This window comes from Vicia villosa, unplaced genomic scaffold, assembly GCF_029867415.1.
Source record: "Vicia villosa cultivar HV-30 ecotype Madison, WI unplaced genomic scaffold, Vvil1.0 ctg.003373F_1_1, whole genome shotgun sequence".
NCBI classification, from domain to species: Eukaryota; Viridiplantae; Streptophyta; class Magnoliopsida; order Fabales; family Fabaceae; genus Vicia; species Vicia villosa.
In genome coordinates, this window is record NW_026706189.1 from 112,802 (window position 1) to 135,510 (window position 22,709).

Genomic DNA, 22,709 nt, shown 5'->3' on the forward strand with positions numbered 1-22,709 from the left:
TAAAGAAATACTCAATGTTAATATAAATTAATATATATATATATATATATATATATATATATATATATATATATATATATATATATATATATATATATATATATATATATATATATATATATATATATATATATATATATATATATATATATATATATAATACAATAAGAAGAAGTTAATTAATGATTTCTTCTAAGAAAAAAATCAAAAAAATATTTAATTGAATTTTATATTTTAAATAATATATTTAAAATTAAATTGACCAATATATATTGTTTGTGTTAACGATTGGAGAGTTCTGGCAACTGAATTAATTTATTGATAGCAAAGATAACTTATAAATAGTCCTACGATGAAAACTTTCAAAAGAAGTGAATGCACTAGAGAGTGCCTAATAAAACGGATAAAAGGTGCCTAAAAAATCAAAATAACTAAATCCTATAAACGGACGACTTAAATTGAACTTACATGATCAACTCCCATGAACACAAAATAAACATGAGTAACTCTTTTCTCAACAAAAAAAAAAAAACTAAATTACAACTCATAAAACTTACTTTCTACATTTAACTTATTTTGAAGGAAACTCTAACGTTAAAACATCATCATCTTCATCATCATTATCATTAATTCCCTCAATTCTCATTTTCTTGGCAGGCCTAGTAGCATCACTTTTTGGTATCTGAATAAAAATATCTGACTTCACTCCATTTTCAGCAATAACAATAGATCCATTATTTTCGATACGGTATACCAAACCACTTTCCTTAGGATCAGCATCAATGAAAACCGTTGTATTCTCGTCAATTTCTTCTCTTATAAGCATCTTAGATAGCTCTACCACCACCTTCTTCTCAATCCACCTTCTAATTGGTCTACCACCATACGCCTATATCACAACAACAATCAAAATTCCGAGTTAGTATTAACAACCAAAAAATTATGAAGACGAAGTGGTATAATAACCACTTGAAACTCATACACACAACAGAGAGACTCTGATAGCACTCTGGTGATGACATTCAACCTAATAATATCAACGCTCTAGTCAAATGAGCTAATAGTAACAATATAACATAGTTCTTCTGAATAGTATTACAAGTGCTTATGAGACTATATAGATAAAAAAAAACTTACAGGATCGTAGCTCTGAGCGAGTATATAATCTATTGCTGCGTCTGTAACTGCCAATGAAATTCCTTTTTCAGCCAGACGACTGGCAACATCCTTCATTTGCAACCTTGCAACCTTCCTCAGTTGATCGTGAGAAAGAGGATCGAATACAACTATTTCGTCCAACCGGTTCAACAATTCTGGCCTGAAATGCTTTTTTACTTCCTGCATTACTTTGTCTTGAGCAACTTGCATGGTACATTTTCCTGAAAGTCCTTTTAGGAGATGCTCGGCGCCGAGGTTTGAGGTCATGATAATGATTGTATTCTTAAAATCCACGGTTCTGCCTTGTCCATCGGTTAATCTTCCGTCGTCTAAGACTTGAAGAAGAGTGTTGAATACAGATGTATGTGCTTTCTCTACTTCATCAAAAAGTACCACACTGTATGGCCTTCTCCTTACAGCTTCTGTCAATTGTCCACCTTCCTCATGTCCAACATATCTGAAAAATTCAATTCACAATGTTAATTTTGGTTTTAACATCTATAAAGCACCCATACAGATACAGACACCGGACATTACACTGACACTAACACAACGACAACAGTAATAATTTGAAAAAATGAATAAATTTGGCGTAATCAGAAGTGTCGGTGTCTGACACTGACACAGACATGCTTTTTTCAGATTTCATCTGGAACATTTATAAAATGGTCATTAGTGACGGTGCTATTAACGATAACTTACCCTGGCGGTGCACCAATCAATCTTGATACAGAATGTTGTTCCATGTATTCCGACATGTCCATTCGCACCAACTGATTTTCATCGTCAAAGAATTGTTCAGCAAGAGCCTTAGCAAGTTCTGTTTTACCAACACCGGTTGGACCGAGGAATAGGAAGGAACCAGTTGGTTGTTGAGGTCTTCCTAAACCAGCTCTTGATTTCAACACAGCATCAGCAACAGCATTAACTGCTTGCTCTTGTCCCACAACTCTATTGTGCAATCTGTCACCAAGTCCAACTAACCTTTCTTTCTCGTTTTGGCCGAGCCGAGTCACAGGTATACCGGTCCATCGGCTAACAATCTCAGCTATTTGATCTGGTCCAACAGTTTCTGTCAACATCAAACTCTCATCTGTGTTCCCATCACTGCTCCCTTCAAGCTTCTTTATTGCATTGTCCACCTCATCGATTGCGCCATATCGTAGGTCTGCAGCTCTTGCTAGATCATACCGCCTCTCAGCCTCCTCTAGCGACAAGATAAGCTTTTCCCGTTTCTGCTTCAGCCTTCGAATCTCATCAATCCTCTCTTTCTCTTTTGTATACTTCATGATCAGAGGCTGAAGCTTGTCTCTTATATCGTCAAGCTCTTCCCGCACCTATAAATAATATCAATAATTAGAACCGTCGAAATAACACAATACATCATCAAAATTGATGCTGCCGTACTTACATCTGCGTGACGAGCTTTGCTAGCTTTGTCATTTTCTTTCTCCAAAGCATGAAGTTCCACTTCCAGTTGCATTCTCTTCCTTTCAAGGATGTCAATTTGCTCCGGTTGGCTATCAAGTTGAACTCTAACATTTGCACAAGCCTCATCGATTAAATCAATTGCCTTATCAGGAAGATAGCGCCCTTAACAAACGAAAAACGCTATGTCACCAAAATCATCCACATTCAACACATATATCATTAATATCAAAAGAAACAAACATCAAGAGAGTACAAAGAGCACGCGCACCAGATATGTACCGACTAGACAACTGAGCTGCAATAACAATTGCGCGGTCTTGAATTCTAACACCATGATGACCTTCATATTTCTCTTTTAATCCACGAAGAATACTAATCGTATCAGGCACGCTAGGTTCCGCAACATAAACCTGTTGAAACCTCCTTTCAAATGCTGCATCCTTTTCCACATATTTCCTATATTCATCAAGAGTTGTCGCGCCAATGCATCTAAGTTGGCCACGAGCAAGCATAGGCTTGAATAGATTGGCAGCATCCATTGCTCCATCAGTTCGACCAGCGCCAAGAACAAGATGAATTTCATCGATGAAAAGAATAACCTTCCCTTCAGCATCTTCTACTTCTTTCAAAACCGCCTTCAACCTCTCTTCAAATTCTCCCATATACTTAGCACCAGCAACTAATGCACCCATATCCAAAGCAACTAACTTAACATCGGCCAAATTGCTCGGAACATCTCTTTTAACTATTCTCTGAGCCAGTCCTTCAACAACAGCAGTTTTCCCAACACCCGGCTCACCGATAAGAACCGGATTATTCTTAGTCCTTCTTGACAAAATCCGCACAACTCTTCTTATCTCTTCATCGCGTCCAATAACCGGATCAAGTTTCCCCGCTTGTTCAACCAAGTCTCTACCATAAATTTTCAAAGCATGAAAATTCATGTCAGCAGAAGCACTATCAACTTTCTTCCCTTCTTTACCGCCTTCTTTACCGCCGCCACGAAGCTTTTCAACCTCCGTTTTAACCTTAGAAACATCAACGCCACATTGTTTCAACAAGAAACCAATTTGATAATCCTCAAGAATTTCCAATATCAACAAATCAACCCCTAAATGAGTGTCACCGCGCAACTTCTGTGCCGCCTGTGCTCTCCTAATGAGTTTAACAATCGAAGAACTTGCAGGTATATCATCCGGTGGAGGAGATTGAGTAGCCAATTTCTTCAATTCTTGTTTCAAAACTCTTTCCACAGCGCGTGATTGTTCTTCACCACCAACATTGGAAATTGCTTCGAATAATATACCATTGGCATCAGAAATCAAAGTTGATGCAAGGTGTAGTGGATTCAACTGAGCATGTCCTAAACTCTTTGCAAGTTCATGTGCACCAGCAATGGATTCGTTTGTTTTGTGAGTAAACGTTTCTGTATTCATCTTCAACATGCATTAACAAAAAAAACAAATATAACCCTAGAATCTGAACAAAGAAAATATCAATCTAGAATGATTGCATGTTTAATAACAATTGCACTCCGCAACCGCGATTGCGGCCGCAATATTGCAGATGTTGTAGCCTCCGCAACCGCATCGGACCATATCACACAGTTTATCATTTTCAAATATTTTGCACGTAGGGTTTAAAAATTACGGCATGCATGATAACAAACATGTATATATGGTGAAAACCCTAGTTGACTTATAGTTACTGTGTGAATACTTTGTTTTCAATGAAAAAAGGCATGAACAAAAGTATAAAAAGAGTTGAACGTACCTTTGGTAGAAGAAGAAAACAGAAAAGAAAATTTCAGAAAGCAAGTAGTGAAAGAAGATTTATGGGAATGATGAAGCAGAAAAGCTATAAGGGTGCACTTTTTGTTCACGTCTTTTCGTTTTTCTTTCCGTTTTGAGAGGAGGTGCCAAATTATTTTTTGAATTATTTTATAGTATGAAATAGAATTGGCTCCATGAAAAGTATATGTTGATTTTGTTCACTTTTAATTAGGGTTAAATGGTTAATGGTCGATTTGAGAAAAAATCTCTAAAAAAAATCACAGATTTATTTTCTCGAGTTTTGGTGGATTGATTTGAAATGTTGATGGTGCTTGAGTTCGTGCTTTGGCGGGTAATGATTATTCAACATTCTTCATGTTAAGCAGATGGCGATATATCATGCATTGTGGATGGCCTGGAAACTTTGTATTGAAGACTTGGTGTATTTTTCTAACTCCAACTCTGCTATCAATATTTGAAATCACTATGTCGCGATTCTTCACAACATTAAAGAGTTTCTTTCTAGGGCATGACGAGTTCGACTATTGCATACTCTTAAGAAGAGAATGCTTGTGCCGACTGTCTAACAAAACATGAGGTTAGTAATGATGTGGTGAATTAATTCTTTACGAAGCCTAATGTTGAAATAATCACTCTCCTGCTAGCTAATGCTAATGTGACTTTATTTTCTAAATAATTGCGTGCTTTTTTTCTTTCATTTTCCCGCTTGTACCAAAAAAAGAATAAGTCGGCAATTATATATTTAAAATTAATTAATTATAATTTACGAAACATGTACTTCTATTGTCGATGGTCTTGAACAAAGTAATATAAATCAGACCGTGTGGCACCTTGTTTTGCATATGATATTCTTTTAACAAGGAAATATTTTCTGACTAGTCAAGCATAAGAGGTTAAGCGGATAAATATACAAACCTAAGAATTAGGGTTCGATGGACTTAACTATCCGATAATCGCAATCAAATGGAATATTACTATCCGATAATCTCAATCAAATGGAATATAACTATCCGATAATCGCAATCAAATGGAATATAACTCAAATCTTAATTCAAGCAAACTCAAGCAAGTGTTTACAAGAAAGAAAGCAATTGACAAAGTCATGAAGTGTAAGAAAGCCCTACCTTAATTAACCTGAGTGAATACTTCGTAAAGTACAAGGGCGTTATCGTTAAAGTGCATGGCTAAATCACACACTCACACACATCAAAACGTTTTTTCAAATTGATTTTTCTCAAGTAAATATATTCAAAAATGTCTTGAAGTTATGTCATATGAGTCGGGATCTGTCAGAATAGCTCTGGGAAAAATCTTGTCTTCGCCAATCGATTGGCATATTACCCTAATTGACTAGCTCAATTCAAAATTGAGCTTTAAGTGATTAGGATATAACATCTTAATGATGTGCAACGATTAGATATATTTTCTTTCTTATTTTAAACTTACAATCGGTTATATATATGGTATCTAATCGATTAGCATTAAGTACTACTCGATTGAAAAGTCTTAAAATGTATTAAAATCAATTTTATTTTTTAGCCAACCTCTAGCCTATTAATAGAGGTCTCTTTCCTTATTTTAAATCATCCATAATCGTGTTTTAACACTTCTCACTCTCAGTCTCTCTCCGTAAACTTTTCTTTTACTTTCTCTCACTAATATTTTAGCCGAAGTGCTTCTTCAATAAATTTCTTTTGTGAGTGAGAATAAGTTGTAATTCTAGAAGAGTAGAATTGTAAAATTTACCAAAGGAATCTTTTCTTACACGAGAGGCGCCAGCTATTAATATAACAATAACAAATTGCAGAAGAAGTGGATAATAAGCCCCTAAAGGACTACGTGATTCCCACCGATGAAAAACCACATTGCAATATAGTTCATCCACCCATTGGCCCAAATAATTTTGAGATTAATCCCTCTCTTGTGGGCATGGTTCAACATAACCGATTCTTAAGACTACCCACTAAAAATTCTAATTAACACTTATCTATCTTTGTCGAATTTTGCGGCATGTTGAAAGCTAATAATGTTGACCCTGCCGCTATTTGAATTAGATTATTTTTGTTCTTCTTACGGGATAGAGCTTGTGCGTGGCTACAATCCCTTCCTGAAAAACTCCATAACAAATTGGGGTGAACTAAAAGTTGCGTTTCTCGCGCAATATTTTTTACTGAGTAAGACTGCACAAATTAGAAATGAGATATCGATCTTTAAGCAGGAAGGAATATGAGGAGTTTCTATTTGATGCTTGAGATAATTTTAAGGACCTATTAAGGTTGTTCCCATTTCATGGGGAAGCGCCCGTGAACTAACTACAAAAGCCCCTAAAAAAGACGAGCTTTACGAAGCTATTCCTTTTGATCACATGGACGCCAAAGTAGATGACATTTATCAAAGATAAAGAATCTAAGCATAACTCCTTTTAAAAATATTCAGTAGTTCATTTCTATCGGGTAGGCTTATAAAAAAAAGTTAACACTACTAGATTTTTTGATAAATTCAGTATGTTTGTGACTTTCTGATTTTTTTTTTTAAATTGATAGTTCATATTCGATAAGTCAATAAAAAAATAAAATAAACATTGAGTTTCTTTTTTTATAAATCTCATTTGATTGTAATTTTTCAAATATTTAAAGAAATGGTATAAAATCATATATCATAATTTATTATAAATATTTGATAAAATTATATACAGTGAAAGTGTAGGTTGGTTTAATTGGAGGGGTGCCGGAAGAAATTCTCATCTACCAAACCGAACTAAGCCCGAGAAGCCCATTTAAGTTAAACTATAAAACTTCCAGCTGGATTTATGTCCCACTTCCCCATCCATAGAACCAATAACTATAGAGCAACATGTCACAATGCTAACGACGTGGCAAATCACCATCACTTCCAATTTCTCACTTTCATTTTCACTATTACTCATTTTTCTTTCCACAACAAGACCTGAAAACCACTGAGTCAGTGACCAAGACCAGTGCAGAGAAACAAATCCCATCTCATCCATGCTAATCTCATGATAATCCCCTAATTAATCTTCCACTAAATGGGGTTTAGATCTCGTTATTGTTTTCTTCTCTTCTTATTTTCAACCTCTCTTGTTTTTGTTGCTTCCGATAATCGAAACACCAAAAATGTCCAAACCGCCCTTCACGCTAAATGGCCCGGTACTCCTCTTCTCTTAGAAGCCAGGTACGTACATACGTCGTCGTTTTACTAATCACCATCTAACTAACTACTAACTAATCATCTAACTAATCTCTTTTTTTTGTCTTTAAACAGCGAGTTATTATCTAAACAACAGCAACACCTTTTCTGGAACTTCATTGACATTTGGATTAATACTAATCATAATCCTAATCCTGATGTTAATGAGAGTTACACAGCTAAATACTGTGTTAAGAAGATTCTAGAACAAGGTCGTTCACTATTAACGGAACCGTTAGCGTCATTGTTTGAATTTTCCCTAATTTTGAGATCGGCTTCGCCTACGATTGCGCTTTATCGTCAATTGGCTCTTGATTCGCTTGCGTCGTTTCCGTGGATTCATCACGATCATGAGATTGTTGAAACGAAGAGCAATAACACTCGATTGGATCCTCTTGGTGTTGGTGTGAGTCTCCTGAGTCCTGGAGGGAAGTGTTGTTGGATTGATACTGGTGAGCACTTGTTTTTCGATGTTGAGGAGTTGCAAGCTTGGCTTCGGAATTCTCATGATCCTCAACAGTGAGTATTCTACTACTAGATTCTTTATCATGTATTGCTTTTTTGTTTTAGGCTTGTTTGGATAAACAACTTCATTGAATTTTTTGTAGCATAAGCACTTATCTTATGCATATAGTAAGTGTTGAGAGTGTTGAGAGCAGTGTTTATACATAATAAACAACTTAGTATGTGTTTGGTTCTGCATTGATGGAAATTGATTCTGATTAAAATTGAGTTGGATGAATGTTTGGTTATGCGGTGAGGAGAGTTGATTATGAGTGAATTGATTTTGTAGGATTCTGGTTAAAAGTGAGTTGGATGTATAGTGATTTATGTTTGGATATCTTTTATGTAAAATACATCTGAATAACAAATTTCAGTGTAAAATTCACGTTTAAACTCAAAAGATACAAATTCTAGCTTCAAGTAGAATCAATTCTAGAGGCAGCATCAATTCTATTTTAGAAGAACCAAACACCTCAAAATCATTCCATAATCAATTCTATACCTTTAAAATTGCTTTTGGCTTTTCCAAAAGCTAAATCAAACTTACACTTAATTGAACCTTAATGCTAATGCTCGTTAATGCTAATGCTGCTTAAAGCATAAGCTCTTAGCATATAGCGAGTGTTGAGAGGGTTTATACATAAATAACTTAATTGAATTTCAATGCTGTGTATTGCATAGGAACTTATCATATTGCAAGTGTTAATATATGAACTATTTCTACAACAAAAGATGAAAAAAGTTAAGCACAACTTAATTGGATGTTAATGCTGCGTATACCGTAGGCCCTTATCATAATAGTAAGTGTTTATATATAAACTATTTCTACAACAAAAATAAAAAAAAAAAAAGTTAAATTATTTTCGTATAAATTGTAACATATTTTCATAGCTTGGAGAACTTATGGAAATAAGCTAAAACAACTTACGAGCATGTCATAAGCGGTTTTAATAGGCTATCTCAAACAATCTTACAAGTGTTTATGTTAGGAGATAAGTTCAAATAAGTCGATTCATGCATGTTTATTTAAAGATTTTTGTTTATTAATATGTTTGTAATTGTGAGCTGCATGAGTTCCAACTGAGGTTTGAACTTTTTGTCATTAGTATCATAAGCGGTTTTAATAAGCTCTCAAACAATCTCACAGGTGTTTATGTTAGGAGATAAGTTCAAATAAGTCAATTCATATAGGTTTATTTCAAGATTGTTGTTGATTAATATCTGTGTAATTGTGAGCTGCATGAGTTCTAACCGAGGTTTGAACTTTTTGTCATTAGGGTGGGTGATTCGTTTCAAAGTCCTCCGGTGTTTGATTTTGATCATGTTCATTTTGATTCAACTTCTGGGAGTCCAGTTGCTTTCCTTTATGGTGCTCTTGGGACCCATTGCTTTAAGGAGTTTCATGTTGCTCTTCTTGAGGCTGCGAAACAGGTTAACTATAATGACAATTTATCTTAACTTGTTGTTGATAACAACTCTTAAGCGCTTCTTCTGATTTTTCCATGGCGAAGTGAATATTTTTACTAAAATTTCCCTTTCAAATTATCCCACAAACAATATTGTAATGATTATATATATGTTTCCCTCACAAATACTATATGTTGTCTGAATATTTTTAGGGAAAAGTTAAATATATTCTGAGACCAGTGTTGCCAGTTGGATGTGAAGCACATATTGGCCACTGTGGCTCTGTTGGTGTGAGCGAGACAGTAAACTTGGGTGGTTATGGCGTTGAACTTGCTTTAAAGAATATGGAATATAAGGCCATGGATGATAGTGCAATTAAAAAAGGTTGGACTGTGATTATCATGCATTTGTAAATGCAGACTACTACATTAGGTTATATTTTGTAAGTAGAAGCAATTTTGTTTTAGGTCGGCGATATTTGATGATAATTTCTTTATTCTCCTTTTCATTGTTTAATTTTGGCCAACAGTTTTGAAGTGCCACTTCTAGAGAAACTATGCAGTATTGTTTCTTATAAATTTATTGTTAAATATCTCTGTTTGTATTACTATCTTGAGAATTTGATTATTTCGATCCTCAATCGCCGTTCATGTCATTTTCTCCAGTAACGTGTGCTAATTCTTATTGTCTACTACTTCTGCTATGAATTTGATTTTCAAGTTTGGAAGCTATTGAATTTGGAAACAGAGAGTTGAAAAGAAGTGTTTCCATGTTTTAATTAATTTTTGCTTAAAATTTTTAGTATTTTTTCTAAATACAGTTCATTCAAATAAAGTGGTTGAGATATTCTTTCAAAACAAACATAGATTACTTGTCGTTATGAATGTGAATAACTCCCTTATTAATACAGTTGTGGTTTACAGGTGTGACTTTGGAGGATCCTCGCATCGAAGATCTTAGCCAAGAAGTTAGAGGATTCATATTCTCTAAAATTCTGGTTTGTTCGTTCTCACCTATATTCTGGTTTTTAGTTTATGTTATTTGTATCAAATGACCACCTCCGTTTTTTATATAAGTCACTTTGAGAAGAAAGTTTGTACCAAATTATAAGTTGCATGGTTAAAAATATCAGAGGAAAAGCCCAAATACATTAGATGTTCACATTGTAGCCTTTAAAGAGCCAAACTAAATGACAAAGTAAGAAACGGAAAAAAAAAAATAATAATAAAAACTGAACCAGAACATAAGAAAAATACATGACTATTGCACGACGACACTAGAGATTGGTGAACTAATTGGTAAAAGGCGGCCATGCAACATTACTTTATTTTTACTAATAAACTATAATGTCAACTATTCAGCTGGAAGTTGAGATTTGAGATTATACTTATACACACTAATGCTTTCTTGCCATTCTTTTCCTCAATAAGCCTTCACATTCAAGACATAACATTTTTGGGTTCATCTAAATTACTATTATACTTATATTTTTGTATGTGCTTCTTATCATGTGGCTCTATATATTTGATTAGTCATAATAGTTTTGAATCTTTCCATTTGATATCAATGGATAGGCATGCCATTCTAAAATTTCATTGTTTGCATTTACTAGATTTATGCCTAGGATATTATCAAAGGCAGTATAAGTTTACCTGTCTGTTTTGACTTGCAGGATCGTAAGCCTGAGTTAGCATCTGAGATCATGGCTTTCAGGGATTATCTACTGTCATCAACCATATCAGATACACTTGATGTCTGGGAACTGAAAGGTATGGGAACCTCTTTTTCCTGTTAATATGAATTGATTGATTATTTTATTTATGTATTTCCATTTCATTTTGATTTAAAAACTGTGCTGTAATATATATTTTTAATGAAACAGATCTAGGACATCAAACTGTACAGAGAATAGTCCACGCTTCCGATCCACTGCAGTCAATGCAGGATATTAATCAAAATTTCCCTAGCATAGTTTCTTATTTGTCTCGCATGAAGGTAAATTTTGTTGGATGCTCAGATATGAACCATATTTCTCCAAAATTATTGACTAACATTCTTATGGAACTACGATGCACGACAGCTTGATGATTCTGTTCGAGATGAAATAACTGCAAACCAGCGGATGATCCCACCTGGCAAGTCTTTAATGGCAATCAATGGTGCTTTAATCAGTGTCGAAGAGATTGACCTTTATATGTAATATGCTTTTTTTTCCTTTCTACTGATATTGTTTAAGGCTATGTTTGGGAGTTTGGAGGAGAAGGGAGGGGAGGGCCTAGAGAAATAGAAGGATTGGGTGGAGAGAATTGAATGATTTTGGTTGGGAGGGTTTTAAAGGGTTTGCTTTTATTCATAACACCAAAAATCCCCTAATTTGGGGGAACTCAAAATTTGTATTGAAGGAGGGCTTAAATAAATTTTCAAAATATTTTTTATGTTGTTATAGTATTCGAAAAATTAAAAATACAGTAATGATATACACTTTTTTATCATTCTATACAAAATAATTTTTCCAAAACTATGTTATGGTATAGTAAACCTGATACAAAAAACTAAATATAAACTTCTATTTATAGGGATGAAAGACCTCTAATCCTAAATAAATAGGGAAAACCTAAAAGATGATCTACAATAATTTAAGTAAAATTATGATTATGGTGTAATAGTTGCACCTCGTAAGTTATTATGAACAATTTCAAACTTATGGTATTCTATTTTTATTTTTTTTAGGTTGATCGACTTGGTTCATCAGGATCTTCTGTTGGCCGATCAGTTCTCTAAATTAAAGGTGAATGTCATCTGATCTTCATTTGGCACCTATTTACTACTGACTATTTTCCTGTTAACTTGTTCATGTTTGCAACTATTAGTGGGCAAATGAAAATCTTTATCCGGTGCATTCAAATGTGTTGGAATCTGTTTGTTATACACAAACTGGAAGTATATGATGTCATGTATCAATCAATGATAGTTGCCTACGAAAAGTTATGAACAAAATTTTAAATGGCAGATAAATGGCATTGCTTTGTTGTAGCTATGGACTGTTAAACTTTAATAGTGTCACTGTCACATGTTGATTTCTTCCCATTTTTTGTATGAAACTTGTTTTTCCATATTTTCTGTCAGAAACATGGATATTTTGCACTTGATTAATTCTTTGGTACATATATTTATAGACTGTAATATTGATGTTCCCAGTAATTACAGATTCCTCGTAGCACTGTGCGAAAACTGCTCTCAACTTTACCTCCACCAGAGTCGGATATGTTTCGTGTTGATTTTCGTTCTACTCATGTTCATTATCTGAACAACTTGGAAGAAGATGGCAAATACAAATGGTGGAGAAACAATCTAAATGAGGTCAACTACTTCATGAATCTCAAACAAAAATATTATTTTCAAAACATCTATGTGTAAATTTTCATCTGAATGTAATTCATTTTTTATTTTTTAGATCTTGATGCCAGTCTTCCCTGGGCAGCTACGTCAAATCCGTAAAAATCTTTTTCACGCTGTTTTTGTTATTGATCCAGCAACCACTTGTGGTCTTGAGGCAAGTTTATTTCCTCAAGAATAAAATTTCCATGCTGTAATTTGTATTTATTTCCGAGTGAAATCTCTCACTGCATAGCTTATTGTTTGAAAACCTTGCAGTCCATTGATTTGATCATATCATTGTATGAGAATAATTTTCCTGTGAGATTTGGTGTTCTACTGTTTTCTTCAAAGTACATCACACAGTTAGAGGATCAGTCTACCAAGGAGGATGGAGATAAATTTGAGGATGACGTGTCTGATATGGTAATCTTCACCTTAGGAATACACACATTTTTTAGTAGAGTTTTCTGACCAGATTGTGATACACTGCTTTTGTCATTTTGCTTTTCAGATTATACGTCTCTTCAGCTATATCAAGAGGAACTATGGTATTGAAATGGCTTTCAAGTTTTTGAGCAATGTATGGAATTGTTTTCAGTATAATCTATCTTCTGTTCAGTGTTTCTACAACCTTGTTCTGTTGCTTTTATTTACATTAAAAACCAACAAATCATACACGAAATCAACATGACTTAAACCCAGAATAATACATATCAAGAGAAAACTGACAGATCCACTTATATTTCATATGCATATTCTTCCCGATATCTTGAAAGTGACTCAAGTTCAACTTCTGAATCTGTCAAGTTTCCTGATTTGTCTCACTTATGATTCACACTTATTTTTTCCTTTACCATGCCTATAACTGCAATATTTTTCTAGATAATCACTAACATATAAAATCAAGGGTTTAGTTCAAATAAAGCCATGAACCTAGTTTGCCAGAGAATTGATAGACTCCTCCTAAGTATTTCATCCATACCCTGTTAACAAGAAAAAGCCTCATTATTCTTTTTCATATACTCTTCGCCCAATTTCGTCCCTAAGTTTCCCGTTTATCTTTTTTTTTATTTTTTATAATTAAATGTATTTGGGGGATAAAAATGACATAGAATGTACCACGTATAAGCTGTTTGTGAATATTTGTTGACGTTGTTCCGGGTCATCTAAATCTATGGACATTATTGTAGGTTAACAAATTACGCGATGAAGCAGATGATGATGTAGAAGATGCTCACCTTGAACTGCACCATGTTGAATCAGCATTTGTGGAAACAATATTGTAAGTGCTTTAGGCTCTTTCTGGCAATTAGTTTGACATTTCTCTAATATGACTCTTCCCTTATTTTTCAGTAGCATTATGTATTTTTATATGTTAATCACATAAAGACATGGGTGATAAGGAGTTGAGATGAGACCTCCTATTAGGAAGGTGTAAAGTAGGAGAAATATGAGGGAAACAGGGGACAAGACCCCTGTATAATTGTAACAGATGTAACTGTTAACGATATGCAATTAGTTATTTAGAATGGGAATCTTAAAAGAGGACAGGGAGATGGTATTAAGCATCGAATTAGATCATTGTTGTGAGATTGTAGGTCTTTCAAGCACCTTAAATTTACAGTCACTCATTATTCATTAAAGATCTTTCTCTTCTGATCCAGTTCTATCATTGAATTAAACATTCTCACTATTTTCTGTAGACCAAAGGTAAAATCCCCTCCTCAAGAGATATTACTAAAGCTGAAGAAGGAGCCAGAGTTGAAGGAATTGTCACAAGAAAGCTCCAAGATTGTATTTAAGCTTGGTTTATCTAAGATTCAATGTTCTCTGTTGATGAATGGACTTTTTATTGATCCCACTGAGGTAATGAGTAATGACCTTTTTGAATATTTTCCTATACCTCATCTTATTTCCAAAACAATTAGTTTTAAAACCTTTCTGCAGTTCTGCTCTTTTGTATTTCCGTTGGTATTAGACTTTCCTAGGTAATGAGTACCCGGGTTTTCAATATTTAGACTTTTCTAGGTAATGAGTACCCGGGTTTTCAATATTTAGACTTTTCTAGGTAATGAGTACCCGGGTTTTCAATATTTAGACTTTTCTAGGTAGCTAGCTTCCCTCTGAATTTTCTTCTCTGTTGATGAAAGGGTTTTTCCCCCCTGAATATGCTCCTTGTTTAATTGCCAACGGTTAACCACTTCCGTAAATATAATATACACCCTGAACTGTGGAGGATTAAATTCATTTTATAATGTGCTTGATGTCCTGTTTAACTTTCAGTCTGCTTTATGTGCTCAGCTTTAGTTTCATAAACTAAATTTTGGTATTACTTTAATTACTCTAATCATTATAATTGCAATTGATTTTAACAGGAAGCTCTACTAAATGCCTTAAATGATGAGACTCAGAGATTACAGGAGCAAGTGTATTTTGGACAAATAAAATCTCACACTGATGTATTGGACAAGCTCCTATCAGAAGCTGGCATTCAACGCTATAATCCTCGGGTATAATATTTTAAAATTTTATATTTTCTGGAAACTTGTACAATGTGATGTGTGGCTAACCAGTTTCTGATTGATGTAGATTATTTCTGATAACAAACCAAGGTTCATATCTCTTTCGATGTTTACTTTTGGAGAGGCATCTATACTTAGCGGAATTAACTATTTGCATTCTCCTGGATGTAAGTTGTTGATATGTTAGAATAAACAGGCCCATATCTACACAATGGTCTTTTGTCTTATCATTTGGACTGTTTTTATCCAATGCAGCAATGGATGATTTGAAACCCGTGACACATCTTTTTGCCGTTGACATCACTTTAACGAGTGGGATTAAGTTACTTCGCCAAGGCTTAAATTATCTGGTTAATATTGATTTGCATTTCTTATGAATATTCTTCTTCCTTTTAGCCTGATGGCTGTCATGAGTTGAGAGTGTTGGGCAACTTATTCAGTACGTCTATTTTTTTTATTTGAACATTATTCTACAGGTAGAAGGGTCCAAAGATGCTCGTGTAGGTCTTCTGTTTAGTGGCAATCATACTACAAATTTATTTAGCCTCCTTTTTGCGAAGGCTTTTGAAATTACTACATCCTCATATAGGTCTGTTTTATAATTTTTAAAGTTGACTTATAAAAATAGATTGATTGGCATTTGTCTATTTGATTCTGCAGTTTTATGCATTTCTTTTCTAAGTTTACGCATAGTTTTATATCTATTGTATGAATGCATGATTTTATGCAGCCATAAAAAGGATGCATTAAACTTTTTGGATCAGCTTTGCTCAGTCTATCAGCAGAAATACATCCTTACTTCTCTTGTGGAAGTTGATGGGACCCAAGCATTTATTGATGAGATCGGGAAGCTTGCTGAATCTAACGGGTTACCATCTGAGAGCTTTAGATCTTCCCTCTCAGAATTTTCTGCTGATGAAGTGAGAAGCCATTTGAGTGAGGTACTTCTGGCTGCTTTTCCCTTTTCTGAACTCAATATAGCCTTTCAGTGACATTCTTTATTGTTCAGTAACAGTGAAAGTTCACACTAATGAGACTTATTGTTATCAGGCAGAGAAGTTTTTGTCTACAACCCTTGGGTCTGAATCTGGTGTCAATGCTATCTTTACTAATGGAAGGGTAAGTCTGTCTTTATCTCCTGCCATATTTTATGTCTCAGTTGTTTGTGTGTGTATATTTTAAGAGATTTTCAAAGAATCTCTGTAAATCCTCCCTGTGTTAACCTTAGCAACTGTGTTTCACAGGTTACTAGTCCTATTGACGAGGGCACATTTTTGAGTGCTGATCTGCATCTTCTTGAATCGATAGAGCTTAAGAAGAGGACGAAGCATATTTTGGAAATTATTGAAGAGGTGAACTGGCAAGATGTTGACCCTGACTTGCTAACAAGGTTTCACTTTGTCTTCGCTCTGTCTCTTATGTCCCGTGGTTATTATTATGTTATATCTCGCTACAGCCTACATCTAAGTATATGATCCAGACCAGTTATTATCTCTGCCTCTTATCATATTATTTTATGATGTTTATCAAAATCAGCATTTTGGGGACCATGAGTTATTTTGTCTTTTGCTCAATAATAATATACCCGGTGTTATCAAATAGCGGTGCCATGGCCGCAATGGTAAATATCAGCCGATATTGTCGGTTTTTCCACCATAATCTGCTATAACGACGCTGCAGAACGGACGGTATGGTGGGGTTTTGGCACTCCACCATCCACCATCAATGAATATACCACTCAATGACTTAGACACAAACATTTGAAGGGTTAAGATGGAAATGCTAGCTTAGGAGAACTGGAAGTTTGATAACACTTTGATGGGCTTTATGTAGTTGGTTTGTGTGTTTTGCAACATCTCTAGTTAGTTACTATGCTTGAAGTTAAAGCTTGTCCATGAGAAGGATTTTTTAAAATATTTTAAGAAGTCCTTATAAAAATGCCCACAACATTTTATTTTTCCGGTCATGACATATTATTTTTTAAAAAATTATTTTAGTTGTTGGTTCTTTATCTGTTTACGCAATCAATGTATCAATTCGAATTTTCCTCAATTTCTTTTGCAGCAAATTCATTAGTGATATTGTCATGTCTGTATCATCTTCAATGTCTATGAGGGAGCGGAGTTCAGAAAGTGCTCGTTTTGAGGTTTTGAGTGATGAACACAGGTAATATATCAGTCACTGAACTCAATTCAGATAGAAAGAATGGTTAGTAGGAAAGTAAAGGCACAAATTGTGATTGATATTATCTTCTTTTTAAAGGTTTATTCATTTTTGGGTTGTTGACTGAAGTTTTAATTATATAGTTATATGAAATATGAAGGTAATATTTTTTACGCTTGTTTGTTCTATGCAGTGCCATTATTCTAAACAGTGAAAATTCTAGCATTCATATTGATGCGGTTCTGGATCCTTTAAGTCCAACCAGCCAGAAGTTGTCTGGAATTCTTCGAGTCTTGTGGAAATACATTCAGCCCAGCATGAGGATTGTACTGAATCCAATGGTCGGTTGATATCTATGGTTCTATTTATATTTTATTTCTTAAATATTTTTGTTTTCCATTACCTAAGTTAAACCTTCTTTAAGATTCTTCTGAAGTCCTTCGGATCAAAAAAGGAAATAGGATAAGAAAAGTGTAATTATTATGTATGATACCTGTAATTTGAAAAGACAGTTTTGTCCTTGTGGGCCTAACTATGAACTCCACTCAAATTTAGCCTTTGTAGTGCCTTTGGCCTTATGAGATTTTTTTAACCCTAATATCGAATTTTCTACTGCAAAAACTATATTTTGTTTTAATTTATCTCAATACATTACACTAATATTCAATGATTTTTTCTTTTTATGCCAGAGTTCCCTTGTTGATCTTCCTCTGAAGAACTATTACAGATATGTAGTACCGTCAATGGTATATCTTACATTTTTCGTTCATTCATAATTCTTCATGATATTTAATCTCTGGGTTCTTAGGTTTTTATTGCTTTTGCAGGATGACTTTAGCAACACTGATTCTTCGATAAATGGCCCAAAAGCATTCTTTGCCAACATGCCATTATCTAAGACTCTTACCATGAATCTTGATGTTCCAGAACCCTGGCTTGTTGAGCCTGTTCTCACTGTGTATGTATTATTTATATGTATTAGTATTATCCTTAACGTTTGTTGCATATTAAGCAATTTATGAGCCTCCACGTATCAGCCATAAGCCACAAGCCATCAGAGCTGGTTCATGGCATGCTATCTTTAAAGCTATTGGGTGGGGGCTCACGAATAGCTGCATATTTTACAAGATTGTCTGTTACTATTGATACACTTTTATTTTCTGTCTACTTGTGTAAAAGTATTATTAGAGCAAATCACACTGACCTCTCTTGTATTTCAGTTTTGGCATAACTATAGCCTTCGTTATTAGTTCAGTATTAGACATGTTAAACCGTGCTAGATACATTTGATGTTATTATATCATGTTAGTCCTTAATGTGATTTCTCATTCTGCAGTCATGACCTGGATAATATTCTGCTTGAGAACCTTGGGGACACAAGAACCCTGCGAGCAGCTTTTGAACTGGAAGCTCTTGTCCTCACAGGTAAAATTGCATTGCTTTTATTTTAAGATATAGGCTGGTAATTATTTCTGATGTTGTCGGAATTAAATAGCATTAATCTTCCTCTGAGTCCATTGGCATTCTTCTCTATTGTTCATCGAATCAGGTCATTGCTCTGAGAAAGATCACGATCCTCCACGAGGTCTTCAGCTCATTCTTGGAACCAAAACTTCACCCCATTTAGTTGATACCCTTGTGATGGCCAATCTTGGTTATTGGCAAATGAAAGTTGCTCCTGGTGTTTGGTTCTTGCAGCTTGCTCCTGGTAGAAGTTCTGAGCTCTATATTTTTAAGGAAGATGATGATGGAAGTAAGAATAGACAATCATCAAAACTCATCACTATTAACAGTTTACGGGGTAAAGTAGTTCATATGGAAGTAGTGAAAAGAAAGGGCAAGGAAGATGAGAAATTGCTCATTCCTGATGATGATGATGACGATCGACAAGATAAGAAAGTGAGTGCTTGTTTTTTAAATTTATTTTGAAAATTCAAATGCAAATCCTGACACTTGTTTTTATAGGGAAGTAGCTGGAATTCTAACATACTAAAATGGGCTTCTGGTTTCATCAGTAGCAATGAACAATCGAAAAATGTTGAAAGCAAATCACCCGTGAGCTATACTTTATATATTTAATTTTTAAAAGTTTCTCCATTCTGTTCCTTTTGCGTGAATTCATATTTCTCTTGCTAGATTTAATTGAAGACCTTGTTTAGGGACTTCTGAGTAAAAAATTATCAAACTTGGTGCAATTGTTTTTGTTTTGATCTGACTAATGCTTCAATACTTTGAATTATGTAATGTTTGGCTTGAGAATTGAGATAGCTATGATTCTTGTTCTTGAATGAAAAGACCATTTATATAGCCTGCGTTGCGTCCAAATTATGTATTATCAAAATATATGATGAATTTCAATTTATTTTCTTGCCTTCTTCTCCCTTTTTTCTTTCTTAATGTCAACCCACTCCATAATTTCCTAGAGGTGTAACTGAGTGACCCTATTTTCCACGATAGGAGACTGCGAAAGGTGGAAGGCGTGGAAAAACAATTAATATCTTTTCAATTGCTTCTGGACACCTGTAAGTTGTTCTCTTATTTTAACTTGTTTTTTTCCAATTCTGGTTTTCAGTTTCAATTTTTTTAACATTTTTTAATTTCAGACCTCTGAATTTCAAAAGTTTTAAAATGTTTTACTTGATCCAGAATCTATTAAGAGATGTTTATAGAACTGACACATTTGTGTCTTGTTAATTGTTAGGTATTTAATTTCTATCATCACAAATGCATCTTCACTTGTTTTGTTTTATGTATTATTGCCAGATATGAACGCTTTTTGAAGATTATGATTCTAAGTGTTCTAAAGAATACTCATCGTCCAGTTAAATTCTGGTTCATAAAGAACTATCTCTCTCCTCCTTTTAAGGTTAAATATTTATTCTTCTTTTATATTGGAAATTCAAAGCAGAATTTAACAAGTTTGATTGACATACTTGAACTATTTTGGTTGTCATCTATACACACAGGATCTGATTCCCCACATGTCCAAAGAGTATGGTTTTGAATATGAACTAATCACATACAAATGGCCTACTTGGTTGCATAAGCAGAAAGAAAAGCAAAGAATAATTTGGGCATATAAAATTTTATTCCTGGATGTCATCTTCCCCCTTTCTTTGGAGAAGGTATCATGGTTTTTTCTTCTGTATCAAGCTTAATGCTTCATTTGTATTGTCTTCTCCACTCTCAATTTCAGAGTCGCATAACAAGGAATGAAAAGAAAAGCATATTTAAAAATTGTGTGTTTAAAGTCCTCCGATATTTGCAGGTCATTTTTGTGGATGCTGATCAGATTGTCAGGACCGACATGGGAGAACTATACGACATGGATTTAAAAGGAAGACCTTTGGCATATACTCCATTTTGTGATAACAATAGGGAGATGGATGGATATCGGTTTTGGAGACAAGTAAATGCCACTGTTGTTGAATATCATTTATTGTACATGAACTCTTGGTTGTCATCACACGTATATAATTAAATGTAGGTGCAGCTTCGAATGCTAATTTTTCTTTGCCTTGCTGTTTTGGTTAGGGTTTCTGGAAGGATCATTTACGGGGAAGACCGTATCATATTAGGTTGGCAACTACTTTCTATTTACTCTTGGCAAAAGAGTTGGAGTATATAAGTATCATTACTCTGATAGTTGTTTACCATTTCCTTTTACTTTCAGTGCTTTGTATGTTGTTGATTTGAAGAAGTTCCGAGAGACTGCTGCTGGAGATAATCTCCGAGTTTTCTATGAAACCCTTAGCAAGGATCCAAATAGTTTAGCCAACTTGGATCAGGTGAGAGATTGTTCTTTTTTTTTTTTTGTATATTTATTTTACTTTCAAAGAATCACTGTATTTATCGTTTCATAAACTCAATTTATCGTTTCATAAAGTTACAATAGAAGGCTTATTACTTAAATTAAATGTATAATAGAAAGGGTTTAATTTTACACACTCGCAAAGGCAAGAGTTTCATAAAATGATTTTTTTTTGTGAACAAATTTTTTGGTCTTTTCTGACCATGTAATTAAGATATAGGGTTTGGATACCCATTATTTTCTTAAGATGGAATCCTTTTCATATATTTCCAATGTTGCACCATCATTGTTGGCGCATTCTCTTCTTGAGGGACCTTGGCTGAAATTTGCACTCAATTGGTTCAGGATCTACCTAACTATGCTCAGCATAACGTGCCCATTTTTTCGTTGCCACAAGAATGGCTATGGTGTGAATCATGGTGTGGTAATGCTACAAAATCCAAGGCAAAAACAATTGATCTGTGCAACAATCCAATGACAAAAGAGCCCAAACTTCAGGTGAACATTTTCTGTTTGAAGTATCTGTTCTTTCTTGGACACTTTGCATCATATTAGTTTTTTGTTTTTGTAGCCTCACTTGTTTTCTGCATAAATATACTTCATTAACTTATCTCCACTTTGGTCAACAGGGGGCTAGGCGAATTGTATCCGAGTGGCCGGACCTTGATTTAGAGGCAAGAACATTCACCGCACGAATCTTGGGTGATGATCAAGAACCTATTCAATCCCCTAACGAATCTAATGAATTGAAGGATTCAACTAATGAAGATACACTGAAAGAAGACTTGGAATCCAAGGCAGAATTGTGATTTGTGAACATCGATGACAAATGTGAAGTTCTTGAAAAATATGTGATATTTGATGAAGTTGGTACCGTATAGCAGCATGGTATCTTACTTTCTTGTCAAGGAGTGCTTGGTTAATGTATTGGCATGCCACGAAACACTAGCAACAGTGAATGCAACGAAGATTTGCCTTCTCTGTTAAGAATTTTTGGTTAGAGAGAAGTGTTAGAATATTCAAATCTAATTATTGTAGACAGATGTATGTGCTATATAATCTTATGTACAATCCTGTCATCGTCCAACTCTGCTCTTTGTTCTTTTCAAGAATAAGTCTTTAGAATATGAGAAGAATGCTAGAGTCAGCAATGCCAAATTTACCATGTAATAGTGTAACTTTATTTTACATTAGTTCTCTCTTTCAATGGATGCATGATACTTACTACATTCATTGGGATTAAGGCAATATGATTGGATTAAATTATAACTTTTAAATAAGATATAAAATGGCTTAATGACGTTGAAAATCAAATTATTGCATTTAATTTACAAA

The 22,709-nt window shown here is 34.3% G+C and overlaps 2 protein-coding genes across 2 annotated transcripts; one reads left to right on the plus strand and one right to left on the minus strand.

Annotated features, from left to right (window-relative positions):
- Positions 1-571: 571 nt before the first annotated feature.
- On the minus strand, positions 572-4,025 carry LOC131640888 (chaperone protein ClpB1-like). The gene is made up of 5 exons (XM_058911256.1): positions 2,858-4,025; positions 2,570-2,751; positions 1,861-2,495; positions 1,138-1,615; positions 572-889 (listed from the first exon to the last, which is right to left on the minus strand). The coding sequence occupies exons 1-5, from the start codon at positions 4,023-4,025 to the stop codon at positions 572-574; spliced, it is 2,781 nt and encodes a 926-aa protein (XP_058767239.1).
- A 3,234-nt stretch (positions 4,026-7,259) lies between these two features.
- Positions 7,260-22,603, plus strand: LOC131640884 (UDP-glucose:glycoprotein glucosyltransferase-like). Its single transcript, XM_058911252.1, has 37 exons — positions 7,260-7,574; positions 7,665-8,108; positions 9,371-9,524; positions 9,713-9,884; positions 10,424-10,497; positions 11,173-11,269; positions 11,383-11,495; positions 11,581-11,696; positions 12,231-12,288; positions 12,708-12,860; positions 12,955-13,053; positions 13,155-13,301; positions 13,390-13,458; positions 14,069-14,160; positions 14,582-14,744; positions 15,254-15,388; positions 15,468-15,567; positions 15,656-15,750; positions 15,877-15,989; positions 16,131-16,341; positions 16,451-16,519; positions 16,645-16,790; positions 17,465-17,566; positions 17,757-17,904; positions 18,253-18,309; positions 18,391-18,521; positions 18,900-18,988; positions 19,113-19,462; positions 19,529-19,618; positions 20,021-20,085; positions 20,327-20,429; positions 20,530-20,688; positions 20,832-20,972; positions 21,098-21,141; positions 21,237-21,351; positions 21,720-21,872; positions 22,004-22,603. Exons 1-37 carry the CDS (start codon positions 7,429-7,431, stop codon positions 22,181-22,183), a joined length of 4,893 nt encoding a protein of 1,630 aa, XP_058767235.1. The 5' UTR covers positions 7,260-7,428; the 3' UTR covers positions 22,184-22,603.
- The last annotated feature ends 106 nt before the right edge of the window (positions 22,604-22,709 follow it).